Raw genomic sequence first — 18334 nt, 5'->3', positions numbered from 1 at the left:
GAGAGAGAGAGCGTGAGAGACGCTTATTTTATTTCAGCGCGAGGAATTATACAAGAGATTTCGGGGAGGAAAGCGAAAATCGACGACACATTGGTTCGCTTTCCTATTTGGTTTTCGATTAGTTTTTGTTTTATATGTTTTTTATATTTGCAAAGTTGAAAAATCGGCATCTAAACAACAATCGGCCAGGAAAGACGTCACGTCGTGTCGCGCTTGCCTTTGAATCTTTCTATCTCTTTTTATCTCACCGAGACCGAGATTACTTCTCGAGATTGCGAGCAGAAGTTTTCGAAAGATATCTCTCACTGACGTCTTTTACCTTTCTTCCGCGCGCGCGGACCGATTCCTGTCGGATAGGAATTCTTCTAGTTGCAAAACGTTATCTCGCCAAATGAGCGCGTTTTTCTCTGGACCGAGGAGAAGATAAACGAGCGCAACCCTTTCGCAAGTTGGGAAGGAGAGGGGACAAGAAGTAGATGGAAGAAATCGTTGCTATTTCTTCGCGATTTTTTGTTGAAAACTTTCCGCGACATTACGTTATTATTTGTTTTTCGCGATATCGGCTGTCTTTAATCAAGTATCGAAGGACGACGACGGTCTCGTTCGAGATATTGGTTTCTCTTTGAAGAAAGAGAGAGAGAGAAGCGGCGCGTATCGCTGACCTCGCGCGCTCGCTCGCGATTACAAACGAAGCTTTTTGCCGCTGTCGCAATCTCTCTCTCTCTCTCTCTCTCTCCCCGCCCTCTCTTTGTGTGTTCGCTCTTTTGCCCGCCCGAGAGACCGATGGAAACTCGCGGATTTATGTCGGTAGATCACGACGGTCATCTTTCGCTCCAGTTTGCGCTTTATCAGCTCTCCCTCCTCTCTTTTCCGCACTTCCCTCATTTTCTCCGAATAGCCGCCGCGCGACGTTTTCGTCGCAGCTTTACGTATTCGGAATCGATGAACCCATTTTCTGCTCTCCGCAGAAGCGAATCCGCGAGATTGCGCGGGCCATTTTCCGCTCGAGTTTCGTATATATTACAGACGTGGAATATTGCCGATCGGGATTTCCCACGACCGCAGACCCTCTCCTCGATCTTACGTGATCGCGAAACAAATGTTGACCCGCCGCGGATTGTTTCCGTATCGGATTTGTCGCGAGCGATTTCCACACACACTTGCGCCGCTATCGGCGTGAATAAAGCAACGTCGAAGACATCTCGAGCCGTGAGAGGTTGAAGGAGAATTTGCTTTTGTTTCTTTAAACGCGTTGCTTTTCACGGAGATCTTTCGCGAATATTGCTTCTCGATCAATTGGATTAAGAGGTTTTTTTCCATCGAAAATAGCGCCGGATAACTTTGCGGAAAAGGATGGTTCTCGTGATTGGACGGTTCAATATTTATCGCTGAACGTGCAGAGTAGTTGCAGCATCGTTGAGATTGAGAGAAAGAGAGAGATAGAGATAGAGAGAGATAGAGATAGATAGATAGATAGAGAGAGGGAGAGAGAGAGATAGAGAGAGATAGAGAAAGATACGTGCTCGGGCCAATGCGGTAGTGATTGTCAATTATGCAAGGTAGGTGGCCTCCGACTGCACGTAGCCGAGATTTTGCACGTACCGCAATGACTCTATTATCCCCGCGCCTCTCCCAAGCCCGTCTTTTAAAGGACGTGATTTCCTTTCGGATATCGGAAAGCGGCACGAAATTCCACCGGCGCGCGTGCCGCTTTTATACACTTCGTGATTTCTGATCATTTTATCGCCTCCGATGAAAGAAATGGTTCTCGGTAGAACGTATTTACTTAATTATATAACAGAGAAGTTGGATTGAGAGATATAAAATATGTGGAAACACACATTTTTTTTTAAATTAGAAAACGCGTGACTGAATTATAAGTAAATAATAAAATAAATTGTGCAAAAAATAAATTTCTGTAAAAATTTGACACAATATTTGTTATACTTAGTAAAATAATATTTGTTATATCAGAGATAAATAATAATAATGAACAAAAAAAATTTGTTTATACAAAATAACACGTGACTGAATTGAATAAATAAATAATTTTTGTAAAACTTTTTATATAATATTTGTTATATTTGTTATGTCCGACGTAAATTTAATAGTAATAAACAAAAAAGTATTATTATTCACAAGACCAACTTTTGAACATGTTGCCGCTATGTCACATCCGTGTTTAATCTTCGAGAAGCACGAAGTCGTAGAAAATCGATATCCCTCCCGTGCAATCCCTCTCCCGTGTTGCTTTCCGCGACCCTCTCGAAACGTTGAAGAGGAGGACAGATGACAGGGTGAATATTCGATAGCGCGTATCTTTCTTTGGCGCCGACGACGTTCAATTTTCGTATTCGTCGTGTTCGCATATAGATATCGAATCGAGACGCTCCGAAAAACCATCTTTGTTATTATAGATGAGAAATAAAAATTTCAGAAACGTTTTAATTTCGTGCGCACAATTTTATGCGGTTTATTGATCGCGCGCTCGACAAAAAAAAAAACATTATCTCGAAAGAGAAAAATTCCAATGCGAAATCAATACAGAGCACGCCCCGTTTGTGGAATATTTTTGCGCGCCGTAATCGAGACTTGAGTATCTCGGTGTGACAATGGATTTATCATCTGCGAGCGTCATCAAAACACGCCGGTCGTTAAATCGCGTTCGAATTTTTGTTTCATCGCGCAAAACAACCAAATAATACAATCCGAGAAGAAGATTGGAAGTCGTTGATCGAAAAAAAAAAAAAAAAGCGGAAAGACAAAGCGGAATCAGAATGTGAACAATCTTACTGACGCATTCGTTGCGCGACAACGATCGATATAAACGTCAGCGGCGAGAGATGGGAAGCAAACTGTACTAACGAGGAAAAATTGGGAAGGAGATTTATGTGTTTTGCCATCTCCCGGTTGCTGCCGCGGGAAACAATTCGCTGTTATTTCGGAAATACGGCTCTTCCGGTTCGGAATAACAGTTTCGCGTACACGCACTTCGAAAAAAAAAAAAAAAAAACTTCATGTCTCGAAACATTTTAGCGCTTAACGCGCGGCATGTACGCGAATTACGGTCGAAAAAGAGAGCAAACGCGGATGTGACGCGAAGCGTCGCGTATGTGAAGAGTTTTATTTTTTACGTAATGCATAAAAAAGTGTTTCAAAAACACACACGTGTCGATTTTGAAATTTTTCTCCAGAAAACGATTTTTTAAACTCTTTTTTTTTTTTTTCAGCAACGTATTTTCAAGATTGCAACTTCGAGATCTCGTTTGGTAGTTTTTTTTTGTTTTTTTACACAGTTCGCGTTTCTTTCAAGTGGCAGCAGTCCGGAAAATGGTTCTTTCCTCTTGTTAGCACTCGCGCCTTTCTTCGTTAACATTAATTATTGGGTCGCCGGTAACAAGAAGTTGTCTGGCTTCGCGCGGCGTAGTAGCGACTCCATCTGTTCGAGTTCACGCTTGATACACGCGCGCGGAGCATCTTCCGTTGGTAAAAGCCTCTTCCCCCTTTTCGTCTCGTCTAAGAATAATTCCGCGGTCGATGCTGCCGCCAACGATCTCGCGCGGAAGCTGCGGCACAGATAACGTTGCTTCTTCATCTCGCGTTTCTACGCGAAAGTTTATTTGTATATACTGTTTTCTTCCTTCCTTATTTTAAATATTTGTCACATTAAGCGCGTTTGCAAAAACGCATTAAATTATCTTGAAATAATTGCGAGTGTTTTTTTGAACGTTCTGTTCGTCCCAACCGATTCCGTGAATTTAGTTTATCAATATTGCGGTCATTTCGCGATTCGTGCGTCACAAGTTGCTTTAACCGCGATTTGATAAGCTCGAAGCTTCGCGACGGCAGATAAAATAACGCACGTCTCTTTTCGAGAGAAAGAGAGAGAGAGAGAGAGATCGGAAAATTATATTTGCTAGCAATTTGCGACGGTTTTTTTTGTTTTATGACATCCGCGATTATTTTCGGCTTTCCGATGTCGCGTTCTCGAGTTTATATCACACGACAAAAGCGGAACAATAAAGCGCCGCGTTGAACTCGGCTGGATGCTCGCCAACTATTTCTGCGACTGCGACCTTATCGCGATTCGGGCGCGATTCTTTCTCGTATAAATCGCGCACGCCGGCCGCATTCTCATGCTCTCATTGGGTTTTAAAAAAATTGTTTGCGCGAAAAATCCATCGTGTGAGATCGAACGCTGTCGTTTGTCGCACAACGTGTTGTTAATTAAAACAGAAACGCAAGAGCGATCTGTGATTGATAAATGGAGTAACAGAGAAGTACGAAAACTACTACCACAAAAATCGAAATCGATATTTGCGCGAGAAGTTTGTGCGGTGTAATTTCGAACAACAACAAAGTAATGCGAACTTGCAAAATTCCATGTATATATTCATAAAGGACGTGAACGCAATAATGAATTCAGCGAGAAATGCAGATTTTCGTCATCATCGTCCGTCCCGTCCGCTTCTCTTTAGCGCGTTCCTGGATCTGCTGCCTCCTGTCTCCTCATCTCGTCTACTCTCTCGGTTGTCCGAGAATAGAAACGCGCGGCGGTTTTGCGGCGCAAATTTTTGTCCTCGGCGACATATTGGTTAGCAGCCGTGCGTTTCTAAGATGAATCGGACGCCTCTTTCTCCTTGCCCTTTCTTCCTCTCTCCCTCTTCCCGTTGACTTCCTCTTTGCCTCTTTTGTCGGGCTGCATTTTGTTGCTCCTGCCTGGTGAGACGACGACAACGACGACGACGACGACGACGACGACGACTTGCGCGCGCCGCGGTCTCAAGGATCTTTCTCTTCCTAGTTTCACCACACGTAGGTGGGTGCTTACATTTCTCTTCCTCTTCTTCCGTTCCTGATTCGCCGTCTCGCTTGCTTTCTCGAAAGCTTTGCGGTTGTCCCGTTATACAAAGACGCAGGTCAGCTCTATCCTCGTTTTCTCTCCTCCCTGACGTCTCCTTCGGGGAGTTGAACTTCTCCCCGACGTGACATATGTATCTACTTATGTATTTATTTAGTAACGCGCATTCAAGTCGAGTGTGTGCAGCCCACAAGATACTTATGTTACGGTAAAACAAAAAAAAAAAAAACTTCATAACCAACGGGTTGTATTTTCTTCGAATTTTCTCGAGTTTCTCTTCCGAGAAATAAACATGTTTGTATAATATAATAATTATATAAAATTTTGTATTGTTATTTAAAACAATTATTTTTCACATAATATTTTACGTGGTAAGCGCTTGTTTTTTTGTTCGAAAAAATTGCAAGAAATTTTCGATCTTTAAAAATTGATGGAATTTTAATTTTATTACTTTTTAAAAAAATTTCATTGCATCATATTTTGCAATAATTTTCAAATGGAAATTATCTGAATTTTCTTGGTCTCTTCTTGGTGAAGTTTTCAGTCACTTTAGCACGTCTGACTCACCTTGGTTCTCTAGTTACTTTACCACAGTGGCTAGTGACTAACTCCTCTCTCGCGGGCTTCTCACCTCCTCCTCTCTCTGTCTCTCTGTCTCTCTCTCTCTCTCTTTCTCTCTCTGTCTAGCTTTCCACGTGTGACTCTCTCTTCTCTTCTTTCGCCGAGAGACGTGGGACGATTCTCTATATAAACCCTCATGAACACGTAGCCTGGTCCAAGTAGTTCGCCAACGGCGAACCAAGTTCGTTCGGGCTCGTTCCGTCCTCTGTTCTTTTGTCGCTCGTTGTTTGTGCGCGCGTGTGTGTGACAAAAGGTATATGGTGTCGCAATTAGAATGATACTGATTATTCATGGACGATCGAGTTTCTTTCGGTGTTGAATGTTATTGATGTTTCACAACTTATTAGTGCGCGTCAACGTTGTTATCCGACACCGACATTTAAAAGGATCGAATTACATTGCGTCGTCGCGAATGATAATTAAGAAGTGATCTCTAACAAGCCTCGAAGTTAACGAAGTTCATTTTACACGCTAGTTAGTTTTTTTTTTGTCTCCGGGAGATTAATTTTAATGCCGCGCGCAACGGTGCAATTTTTTTCGCGTAATCGTTGGCGGATTTAAGTATAAAACTGCGTAGATCAATCATCGACTCGGTTCTATTAATAGGAAATGGCGAAGTACCGAGACCGTGCACGTGGAAGCACACAGTCTCTCCAGTTCTAAATATAGATTCAATGCGTTCGCGGCGACGTAGGTTTTGAAGAAACACGCATGATGGAACGCAAAATACAACATTTCGAAGTATTGAATTATTTGTTTTTTTTAAATATAAATTGCAAAAAAAGATAATTTTATTATCTACTACATAGATAGCAAAAATAATTCTTTATCGTCCACCGTATCGTAAGAAATCTCGATCGTTCATCGATTACGCCAGCCGGGAAAGAGACTTGGCGTTCGCTGTAGAATTTAATCGAAAATTTTTCCAAGATGGAATACGTCCTGAAAGCGGGGCGCAGTTTGGGAAATGGCGTGTACAGAGCGGCGGGTGCTTTTGCACGCGGGACCCGACGAGTGTTAGCGTACGTTCCGTTGTTGGGCATTACCGCAGTTCCGGTAGACGAGCAGGATACCGATCCACCCATGGTATGATAAACAAAAACATTTTGTTTAACGTACTCGCGATTGGAGATTAAAAACAACAATTTCTTTTTGCAATCGAGTTTTGTAATTTACTTTTTTCTCGTTGATGTTTGAAAAATCGCGTTAGCGCTCGTAATTCGTAAATTTAAGATAGGCGTGCGTTTAAATTTAAGCGAACAAATATATATATATATATCCGTTACGGTAAACTGAGACTCTAGCGTTCGCGCGAGCGAGACGCCAAGTGTGTACGAAAATAGTACGCGAGAACGCGCGCGTAGACAAGAGGAAAGTAACGAGAGAGAATGCTCTTTCGAACACAACGAGAGAGCTCTCGCCAACGAAAGTTCCAGCCGTGCCAAACTCGTGCGGAAATATCCGATTATCCGATTGTAAAGATCGCGTTAATTTTCTCTCTCTCTCTCTCTCTCGGCAGGTCGTTGTCTATTAGTTTTGTTGTTGTTCGTCATCGGTCGCGTACGCAACGAATTACGTTTCCCTGGGGAGGAATAATTCCGCAATTGCGGCGCAATCTCTATTGTGACCTACTGAATCGAACATTTGATATTTTCTCGGTGTTTGACCTCTTCTCTCGCGCTGGGAGCGTTCCGGTCGTTATCACAGTTTTGAGATCGGAATATAATCGGTTATAACTTTACGCGAAGAGCGAAATTTCAACGTCACGATAACCAGCGGGGTGAAGCGCAATTCATGCCCGGACGGAGCTCAAAGCGCGCGTTAAATCCCTGATTAGCCATGAATTTCTAACGAGATTTATCGAAATTTATTATTACGGTGTGTATGCGCGCGCTGTGTTCATCGGGCAGAAAACGGGCAACTCGCGCTCGTGCCGCGGGCGAGGCGTTGCGAAATTAAATTATTATTACATCGAATCGATCTTAACGAGCGAGCTTTACCTTCCCGAGGCAAATTGTTCCCGGTAGAGAGAACACTCGCGAAAAAATGTATTAACGTCTCATTCCCCGAAATTTTCGAATCGACAACTCGCGTCGCGTAATTTTCTTGCTGCGCGTAGAACTTCGAAGAGCTTCGATTTGATGAAACGCGATGAGTAAATTGCATAGTATTTGATTTTAAATACGCGAAGTCGTAGCCAAACGATCTTCTACGAGATCTTGACCCGTTTTAGTTAAGTTTATGACGTGATCTCATTTCACACGACTATGCGTCAAATGCCTGCTTCAATGCCGCGCGCGCGATTTCAGTTCGTGATCTGTGCAAACGGCGAATATATACACACGTCGGACTTTACGTACTACTACGTAAACTTACTCGGCATCGCGCGAGAGGCGTGAAACACGCGAGACGCGACCTAAAGAGCCGTTTACACGCTGGCTGTGCGAGCTCGCGTCTCTCTTCGCTTCTCGTTCCCGGCTTCGTGTCAGATTTCTATCTGCTCGGATTATTAAATCGACTCCGGGAGTCGCGTGCCAAGAAATCTAACCTACGCGAAAATCCGGCCTGTCGGGAGAGAGAAAATCGGTTATTTCGCTCCTCGTTTGATGAGGCGATCGAAATCTCGTTACGCAAGCACGGAATTTTCAGCACGCTGACGTTTAACACGGAAGTAGAAAATAACGAGATCCAATTAAAGAGAGAGAGAGATATGATATTGTTTTATTTCTCAGGCGTTACGGGAAAAATCTTCTCAAGCGCAACATAAAAAAATTAAAGTGACATTTAACAAAAAATAGAGTGACATTTTATTGTTATTCTTCCAACATATTAAATTGATTTATTGTCTTTCATATCTCGCGCACATGGTTGGAGTTTACGTGAACTTAAAGCCCGACGTTTACTCGACGTGAACGTTCCATGACACGCCCTGCTTATAACAGCGTGCCGTTTGCATTACGGGAACAATATTCAACGGGAAGCGAGTGTGTAAGTGGGCTGATTGCCGATTTATCTCACAATCGCATTAAATCGGTGACGAAATAGTCCGCGCGCACGCGGTGGAAACGGAGCGACGAAAGCATTTCGAAACGGTTTCATATCGATGCGCAGATATACGGGGGCGAACAACAATGGGCAGTTCTCTCTCTCTCTCTTTCTCTCTTTTTCGAACGTCCACCGAACAAAACGCATACATTGAAAGCGCGCGCGCCTCTCCCTCAACACCGATCGCGTTTTACGTTGCGCGCGCGATATTACCGGCGGACATGCTCCGGTGAACCGGATAAATGCCCGTAATTTATATCTACAAGAAAGAATGGCCAAGTTAAAAACAAACGATAGTTTTGTTGCTCGCTTTGCGCGTATCGCTCGGGTCGCGCATCGTCTTTCGAGACGCGCGATATTATCCCGCGTTGTGTTGAAAAATGCGCGCGCGAGATTGGGCTGTCGCGCGGCGCGTTATGTTCGTGTGATATATGTCGAGGAATAACACACGTCGATACATCGATGAGAGAGTCCCTCGCGAAACACCTGTGAATCATTAGCGCGGCTATTGTCTAAGTCACGCTCGTTAAATACGCGAGATTACTTCCGGAATGTCGATGGCTGGTTGTGTTGTGCGCGCCATTTTCGTCCTGCAGATCTCTCGTTCCGCAGGCGCTTTATTGCCAAGCGTAATAATAATAACGTTCGTAAATACAAGCGCGTAATGACAGCTCGTTACAAACTTTGACGACACGCTCTCATCTATCTCTCGTGCGTGTGAAACTTAATAAACAATTTTCTGTCGCGAAATATCGACCGTTAATTTGTAACATTTCGACGCCGCAGAAAACTCGCTCTCGTCGCGAACGAGTAAAAGGTTTTGTATAGTGGCGACGAGACGCGCGACAGTTGTGTTCGAGCGCGCGACCCGTCCCGACGAGCCGTGTTCTCGCGCTCCGAGCGCTGATTTTTTTTTTTTGCCAAACAGGAAATTGATTACGGTATCGAGCGCCAGCTGTCATGGCGACTAAGATAATTCGGTTGGATGAGCATCACAGCTCGCAACGCGTTAAAAAAAAGAATTTCCTCTATGATGATAAAAAAATCAAAAAATAAATTAATAAAATATTCAAAAAAATGTTTCCGAAATGCGTAGCGTCCAAATTACTTGTTAAATCATTTTCGGACGGACTTTTAAAGTTCGATTCTGCGCGCGCGCGAGTTTACTCTAATATAAATCTGTTAAATTTTATCGAAATCTGTGAGGGGGGATGAGAGAATTTGCGAACTTATATTGCGAGGGATCACATGTTGGTTGTGTCACGAGGGTCGTTTCGAGATACACGGTTGCGAGTGAGGGCTAATGCATTTCTAATGTTCCTCGTGCTCGTGAGGGCATAAAAGTTCCAGCGCCTCGTTTGACTCTCTTCCGTCTCTCGTTTTATTCTATCGCCGCGAAGCTCGTTCGACGACGAGTTTTTTAACGTTTTAAACGGAACGATTAAAAATTCAAACGGCCGCCCGTCAAGCCTGGAATTAACTCACTTTTCGTATCTCGGAAACAACGTTTAGCCGATGTAACGTTGATGGCGCGGTCGTAAACAATTTCCGGCGAAAATGCACGCGAAATTTACGCGCGCCGTATTACTGTGCAAATCTTTCGACGACATTGAAAGATAAACACACGAGGATGATACGCGCGTGCGTGGTAACTTGATTCCTTTGCCTGGTTTTCAAAATGGAACTGAAAACATCGCAAATTACGCAACTTTGTTTATTTGACTACGCGCGCAGGCGCGCATTTGTCGAAATCAACGAGAATATTACGCGCCGGAACGTTTTTCTCTCTTTTATGACGAATGCATTTGACATCCGTGTTCATTGAAACGTGTATTGCACGAGGTGCTCGTTTTTTTTTGTTTTAAATATTCCGCGAGACAAAAGTGTTCCGAAATCATCATCAGCGCGTATCGGAATGAAACAAAAATTTACACCATTGAACCTTAATTAAATGACGAGAACGTGCGGAAAAAAATGGATGTCGAATCAACAAGATCAATTAATTGAAGTATATCCTCTGTTGATGCAACATCAATTGGAACTACACAGCAGATAGTTGCTTTAGATACTAGCCCTAATCCTGCAAACCTTTGAACTTGGAGTTTGAGAGTGATTTTTGAAAATGAGACATCAACTACTCAGTGGGAAAATTCCAATAACATCCTGTCAAGATTTGTGTCATTTTTTTAATTTAAAATGTTGAATCAAGCCTCACGAACTTTTACAGATATTTTGCAACATTTAATCAATAAAAAAATCGCGTCAGGATTTACAGAGTTAGAAAAAAAAACGTTTACAAGGATTAGGATGAAATATTAATCGCACGCGCAATATTTATTTTTGTAACAGCCCGTGACGTCGACTTTAATTGGAGGAACTTCATTTTGTTCCCCCGTGTACTTGTCGATAATTTGTTTCTCCGACGTTTTCGTGAGGCGCGAAACGACATAATGTTGTAAAAAAAAAAAAAAAAAAAACCTGGCGAATCGTCCCGGGAAAGAATCGATTGCGCGTGCATAATTTCCGCCGCGCGGGGTAGATGCAACGCGCGATTGGTATCCAACTTTTCTGGCACGTCTCACGAACGATTGTCGTTAACCTACTCGGAATTGGTCGTCGGCCAACGTTGTCGGCAGTTCGAACGCGCATACACACACACACACACAGAGAGAGAGAAATGGTCTCGCAATTTCTCGTTCGATTTCGTAAGAAGAGAAGTCGCGCCGCACAACCGGAAGTTCATTACCTCGACTAACTCTTCGGTATCCTCTTTCGGAGCGGACAATGCACTCGACCGATGTATGTACACGTGACCCTGGCCCATCGCCAGTTTTTGACGGCGCATTTTTACCCTTTTGGTGTTAGGCCAAATTCTTCTCGCGACACGAGCATCCATTTACGGTCGCTTTCACCTCGCGACGTTTATACCGACTATCGTCGGAAGTGGAAGAATTCCCGCGCGCGAAAAGTTTTGAACAGAATTTGGAGCGCGTCTAAACGCCGCGCCCGTGAGATTAGGTCGCAGAGGTAGAATGTAGGACAGAGAGACGGATTTTCGGGGGAGGCGCGGCGCTTCGTCGCGAGATTCGAGTTTGTAACGCGGAAAATGTAATTGAGCCGGGAAGGAGAAGTGGTGGAGAACATTTGCACGGAAATTACGAACGATCGCCGAGAAATCCTTTCTGTGAGAGATGCAAATTACCCATCCTATTGCATTATACATCAAAAAACATCGTCTCACGGGACTTCTTACGAGGGAGGGGGGGGGACGGCTTTTCTTTACAAGAAGAATAAAATTACAATTCCGGGTGCAACCGACGTTAAAAGCGAACTGCAGCGAACGCCTCTTAAGGGGCTCTCTGTTGGGCGCTGTTGTAATTCTTTAAAGCGAGATACACACACGTATATATATATATATATATATACACACATCTATCCTTTAGCAAAATCCACATTGGGAGAATGAAAGGGGGGTAGGAGGGGGTTACGAGGGAACTACGTGGACGATCGATACGCGCGCGCGGAACGCAGAGGAGAGGACAATAAAGCACACGACGCGCTTCTCACGTCCGGTTTCTGTTTCCCTCTCGGGTTTCAAGAATTGATTTTGTCTCGTGGCTCTCTTCGCCGCCTTGGGTTACGCGAGAAAGTATTATCGCGAGAACGTTTCTTCAACACCGCGCTCACGGTCGAAGATTAATGATAATCCTCAAATAAACGACTCGCCAGACGGGAACTGGTCGTATATAAATCAACAATTACAGAAATTTATACTCCGAACTCTATTTTGAGACCGTTTTGCTTCTTTGCATTTACTTGGATGTAATAATAAAATATAATTTTGTTATTATTATTTATATTAAATTATAATAATCTTTAATAAAAATTTGTTGTTGTTCTTCTTCTTCTTATTATTATTATTGAATTATTTGCTCTGTATTTTTAACAAACGGGGATATTAACGGTCAGATAATTCTCGTTATCGAATATCCTAGATCGAACATTCTGCAACACAAATACCTCGCGCGCGCTCAAATTACTATATTATTGGAAGCATCTCAAACATCTCAGGAATTTCCGAACGTAATAGCGTTCGCGTCGGCGAAACGTTACATGCCTGTGTTTCCATCCGGCTGCGCACTTCTTCGTGCCTATCTGTGTATTACATTACCGCGCTGATAACAGAATTATGCGAACCAACGGATACGACACACACACACTCTCTCTCTCTCTCTCTCGGTGGTGCTGCCTACGCGTATATTATGTGCGGATGTCTCTTCTTTCGCGCGACGAATGATTTTACACGCGCGGCAATTGCGACGCAATCGTTTATTTATAAAACGCGGCGACGCGCAAATCGCGCGTGATATTTTATGCGAATTGCGTTTTCGTTTTAATAATAATCATAATTATAATAATAATAATAATAAAAATAATAATAAAGAACTCATATTGACACACTGACACAATTGACACGGTTCTTAAAGGGTGAGAACGTTGATGATTCGGCGAGGATCCTCGTTGCGCACCTCCTCCCTCGTATGTGCAAACGCCTCTTTAGACGCTCGCGTGTTCTCTTTTTTTTTCTCTCTTTCTCTCCTTCGTTCCGCGTCAACGTATCGTTAAGCTGCCCCCTCGGTTTTTATTCGACTCGCTTGGAAAGCCTCACCCTTGCTTCGAGAGAGAGAGCGTGCTACAATCGTCGGCGGCCACCCCTCATGACGGGACAAAAAATAATATCGCGCTCGACTGAACCAACATTTTTCTCCATTGTGCCACATCTGTGTGTCGCGGGAAAGGAGACGACGACCTACCTTTCTCATTTTACGCGGGGTTGATCGAATGCCAGAACGGTCGTTTAAATGGTGATGATTTTTCTACGCGAAATCGCTGTCTAATTTCTACTTCATGTGGAAATGTATTTTTTTTTGTTTTTTTGTTTTACATGCGATGCAACAAAAAGTTTGAAATCGAGTGTTTTTGTGGTGTTGTTTAAAGTCGTAGGGAAAAGTTTTTCTCGCGCGATGAGAGCCTTAGGTGCGCGAAGCGAACACCATCTAAGATGATGTGTTCTCAATTGTCTCAGGGTGGTGAGGAGGCAGAGACGGCCGCTGCGAGCAGTCCGGTGGAGGAGAAGTCGTCGGCGAGCAGTCCATCGGCGGACGAGCAGGTAGCCGCGCCGGTAGCAGCCGCGACCGAGTCGAAGGAGGAGGCCGCCGCAGCGTCGCCAGCAGCCGCTAGTCCGGTCGAGGATAAGAAAGAGGAACCCACTCCCTCCGCCCCCACTCCCGTCCCGTCCGTCGAGGATAAGAAAGAGGAGGCTGTTGAAAAAGTCGAGGCCGAGAAAAAAGTAGTCGAGGTCAGTCAGTCAGCCGGCGGTCAGTCCGTATCGGACCCGGTAGAGGTTCCCGTCTACCGTGTCCAGCCAGTCGCGACGCCGTCTATCATTGAGAGGAAAACCACTGAGGATCTCCCATCCCTGCCTCCCTCTAGTCCACCGCCAACTCCCATAGATCCGTCGCCCTTGCAGCAGGCGCGACAGGCCGCGGCGAGCGCCACGGCTCTGGCCGAGGCGCTCAGGCTGCCTGCCGTGGCTGCTGAGGAGGAAACGACACTGGCATCATCACCACTGCCCGACGCGTCCCTGTCGTCCCGCGAGAACGTCCCTCAAGAGAGCCGCGCTGAGTCTACCACCATCACCACCATCCCCGCTGTCGCGTCCTCCACACTCCCCGATCCCTCTGCCGACTTACACTCCCCGACGACGAACTTGGTCTTCGCGGAAGTAGAGTCCCCATCGGTGGTAGAGACCGAGATCTCGACATCTCGAGATGTCGCAACGGAGATGACGAAAACGTTAGCGAGTAGTCACTGCGGTGAGGAAGCCGTAATCGAGCCGGAGCTAGAGAGCGTGTCGAAGAGCTCCGTCACGATGATGGGAGAGGTATCTGAGAGTGAGGAAATTAAAGCAGAAATGACAGCGGCACTAGAGAAAAAAGAATTAAATATATCGCCCGATGTATTTGAAATCAAACATTTGCAGAGTCTACACATTAAAAATAATGTGGAATGCCCTTATGTTCATAAAACAGCAGATAAGGAAGTGCCACCAGCGATCGTTGCCTTCTCGATGGTAGATGAAGTTTTCGACGTTGCGATGGATAAAGTTATGAATGACGCTTCGCCGGTCGTAGAGTGTCCAACAGAGAACGAGATAAATAGCCGCGAAGCCGCGATGAAGATAAATGTACCGTCTAAACCGGAACATAATGAAAAAGTTGAGACTGGAACGTTATCGTCGTCCGAGATTGAAACAAACGGTGTCTGCTCGGCGGTGAGGCAACATTTATCGTCGGAAAACTTTGACACAGAAAAAGTAGAGAGTTCCTTGAACGAAACGGTAGCTGAAAAATCAGACTCGAATCTTCTCTTGGAAAAATGTGCGGTTGAAAATTATCCGAGCGAGTTGAAACGATCGGCGACAGAAGTTGTCGAACCGCCGAAGATTGAAACCGAGGTAGAAAACGCTGCTCTAACATCACAGAATGAATTGTTCATCGATTCCGAGGAAGGTCCGCTTTCTGTTTCGGAAGATATTTTGGTTGAGGCTAAGCCAGCCGTTGTCATTCCAGAAGATGACAGCGTGGACGAGCTCACCGACACCACCGACTCCATCAAGGTGATTCCTGACGAGGAAAAGATCGATGACGAATTGGATATCGCGTTGCCTGCAGAAGAGATCCCGATTTTCGAAGAACCCGTAGACCTGTCCGTTCCGAAAAACGCAACAGTTGAACCAATTGCCGACGTGCCTGATACGGAAAAAAACGAATTAACCGTCGAGAATACATTGCCGTCTAAAGCGTCTTCCGACACATCAAACGACAAAGAAAATCTCGAGGAGATAATAGCTGTTAGCGAGGAACTTATTGCTTGCAAGAACACGCAAATTTCTCTCAAAGAGGAACAGATTGCTCTTAACGAGGAACAAATCGCCCTCAGAGAGACAACCCTCGCTCTCATAGAAACGGCCGCGCCGATCGTTTCCGATGACGAGCTGATGGTCGACCTCATGAACGAGTCGACCACCATAAAAGAGGAACTGGCTGCTATAAAGGAACAACTCGTCGCCAACAAGGAAGAACGCATTGCTCTTCAAAACGAACAGATCGCTATGATGGAGGATGAAATCGCTCTCAGAGAAAAATCTCTCATTCTTGAGGATGATGAATCGTCTTTCGTCGACAAGGAGAAGCCGACGCCTGCTGCTGCTGCTGAAACAGAACAAGTAACATTCCCCCCGCAATTCGTGCAAACCGAGGAATTGGAAAAGTGTCCTTTGTCGCCAATGAACAATCGTGTAGCATCGCCAATTGAACCCTGTCCCTTAGATCGTTCGTCGCCAGAACTTTCTGACGCTCCAACGTGTTCCCTTTCAGAGAAGCACTCGAGCGAACCTCAGACGCGTGTACTCTCACCCGAAAGCGTGCCTATCTCGTTCGAGGATCTTCCCCCGGCGCCCGAAGACACGGGGGCGCCGAGCTTAGATTCTTTCGATTATCCCTTACCGCCGGAAGAGCTCTCTTGTCCGTTAACGATAGTTATTCCTCCGAACACGTCCTCCGAGGTCGAGTTACCGCGGGTCGCTCCCTGCGTCAAGCACGCGGCCAGTCCGAAAGACACGACAGAGACGCTCCTCACACCGCCTGTCAGTCCCAGCTTCCAGTCCAATGTCAGTATCGCATCTGGCATAACGACAGAAACCGTCACAAACTCGCAAATCCCCTCACATGACGAGGCGTCGCTGAGTGAACCGAATTCGTACGATCAGTCGGACGTTAAGTTGACGGAGAGGCTGGCGGCCGAGCGCCTTGTGAAGACCGAAAGCCAGGACGAGGCCTTGTCGTGTCAGTTGTCGAACACCATCCCGTCGACTGCCGCCAAGGAGCATCACCAGGTGACTAACATGCAACACAACCTCCTGGCATGAATGCGGCCGGCCAAAGACGTTCTTCTTTGGCGGACGCCTCGTTCCACGTGTATCTTCGTCGTACGGTTCGCACTGTCTCTGTGATCTTATAGTCTGAAGCAAAAAAAAAACATCGGCTATCCCCGAGTCTCTTCCTTCCTTTCGAATTTCCTTTCAGTGTTCTGTCGTCTGGAGTTCATTCACTTCGATTCACCAAGAATATCCTCCCGACTCTGTCCAGTAGTAAACACACAGCCTTTCCGCTTCGTTCTCTCGACGAAGGGCACTATCGAATGAGACTGACAGTGACGTCCGGTAGAGACGATTCTTGTTTCTTTTTTTTTTTCTTTTTTGTTTTTTTTTGTTTCGTTTTTGTGAGAAACAAATTTATTATTTTTTTGTTTATCGTTCGGGTGAAAACGCTGATGCGCGACCGGAGCCAAATCGGTCCTCAGAAAATCCGTCCCGATGCGTGATGTTCCCCGTGTGATGTTCCAAAACACGTCTGAGGGTCTCGTCTCGTGTGCATCCTTCGTTCTGTCGAACATGATTAACACAAAGCCTTACTCTGCTTCTCGGTCGCCAAATCCAACGCTTCCGCCTCCAGCTCTCTCTCCGCCTTGAGACGACTCTTCCCCCCTCACACACATACTTCCACCAATTACCTGTGTTGTTTGCCTCTTGGTTTTCTTGATAATATTAACATGACTTTTTATACGATTAATTAAAATTTGATACGCTTTTAGTAGAGAGTATATTAATGGCGCGGCGAATAGCTGGATGTCAGTTGCGCGCCGGTTGAATTCCGTAGAAAATTGTTTATCTTATTTCGTGTCTCTTTACACACTAATCTAACATTTAGACGCTCGAATTTAATTTATAGAATATTAATAGAAGTGCTCTCTAGTGAATCTCATTGATAGACGTAAAAAAAAAAAAAAAAAAAAAAGAAAAAAGTCGAAGCGAATAGTTGGACTAATGACACACACGCGCTTAGATGATTGACATTTTCTAGATTTTCTCATAGATGTTTTCTCATTAGAAAAAAGCTCAATACTTTTTATACTGTCGTGCTGTTCTCGTATAATAATTGCATCTGTTGTGTCGTAAGCATCTTGTATACTTGCGCATGCCGAAGTTTTCTTATCTGAGGGTTCGCCAGCCGGGAAAATTTTTCAATTCTTTGCGCTGCCCGAAGCATGACGAAACGATTCTGCCGAGGCATTTCGTCGTTCCGCGCCGCGCTTCAAGCTAAGAGGTAATAGCCGGTGTTGCGATTGTCAAGGCGCAACATTGTGTGCGGTAAATGCAAAGTCACATGTACTTTAATAGAACGAGAGACGTTCTTACGTTTATTAGCGGCGTAAAAGTATAATTTTAGTTACTCTTAACAGCTTTTTTTTTTGTTTTTTTATATTTCAACGTTGCGAGCATTCCTTTTGTTGTGTTATATATTATCGGAAATTAGAATCACTTAATGCACATCACGTGCACGAAGAACGATTTCGAGATCCCCGAGCAAAGACGGTCGCTATCTCATATCTGAATCGCAACACATATGCATCTCGCGATGATTCGTTTGTGACAGTCACGCGAGAAGTTTCGACGATGATTCATGAGATGAAAAAGAGACAGAGATCTCGTTTCGAGAGATTCTCTCTCTCTCTCTTTCTTTCTCTCTTCGGAACGGAAATCGTCCGGCAGAATCGATCTCAATCGTCTCTCGTCCTCGCATGTTGGGATTTTGGACTTTTGAAGAAAGAGAACGAAAGCAAATGCGAAAAAAAAAAAAAACATAATAATGATGACGATAACGCGGGGGTAGGTAACGAGCAGAA

The 18334-nt window shown here is 44.7% G+C and overlaps 1 protein-coding gene across 5 annotated transcripts in view; it reads left to right on the top strand.

The window, feature by feature from the left end:
• LOC109853623 (myristoylated alanine-rich C-kinase substrate-like) overlaps nucleotides 1-18334 on the top strand; it is a 102630-nt gene that overhangs the window by 80817 nt on the left and 3479 nt on the right. For all 5 annotated transcript variants that reach the window (XM_020425921.1, XM_020425924.1, XM_020425920.1 and 2 more), the window contains exon 5: nucleotides 13614-13886. In XM_020425921.1, the coding sequence (XP_020281510.1) occupies nucleotides 13614-13886 (273 nt within the window). The remainder of the gene's footprint in view (nucleotides 1-13613; nucleotides 13887-18334) is intronic.

This window comes from Pseudomyrmex gracilis, unplaced genomic scaffold (genome assembly GCF_002006095.1).
Source record: "Pseudomyrmex gracilis isolate BER0280 unplaced genomic scaffold, ASM200609v1 scaffold_51, whole genome shotgun sequence".
In the NCBI taxonomy this organism is placed as follows: Eukaryota; Metazoa; Arthropoda; class Insecta; order Hymenoptera; family Formicidae; genus Pseudomyrmex; species Pseudomyrmex gracilis.
This window is presented reverse-complemented; position numbering and strand designations above follow the sequence as displayed.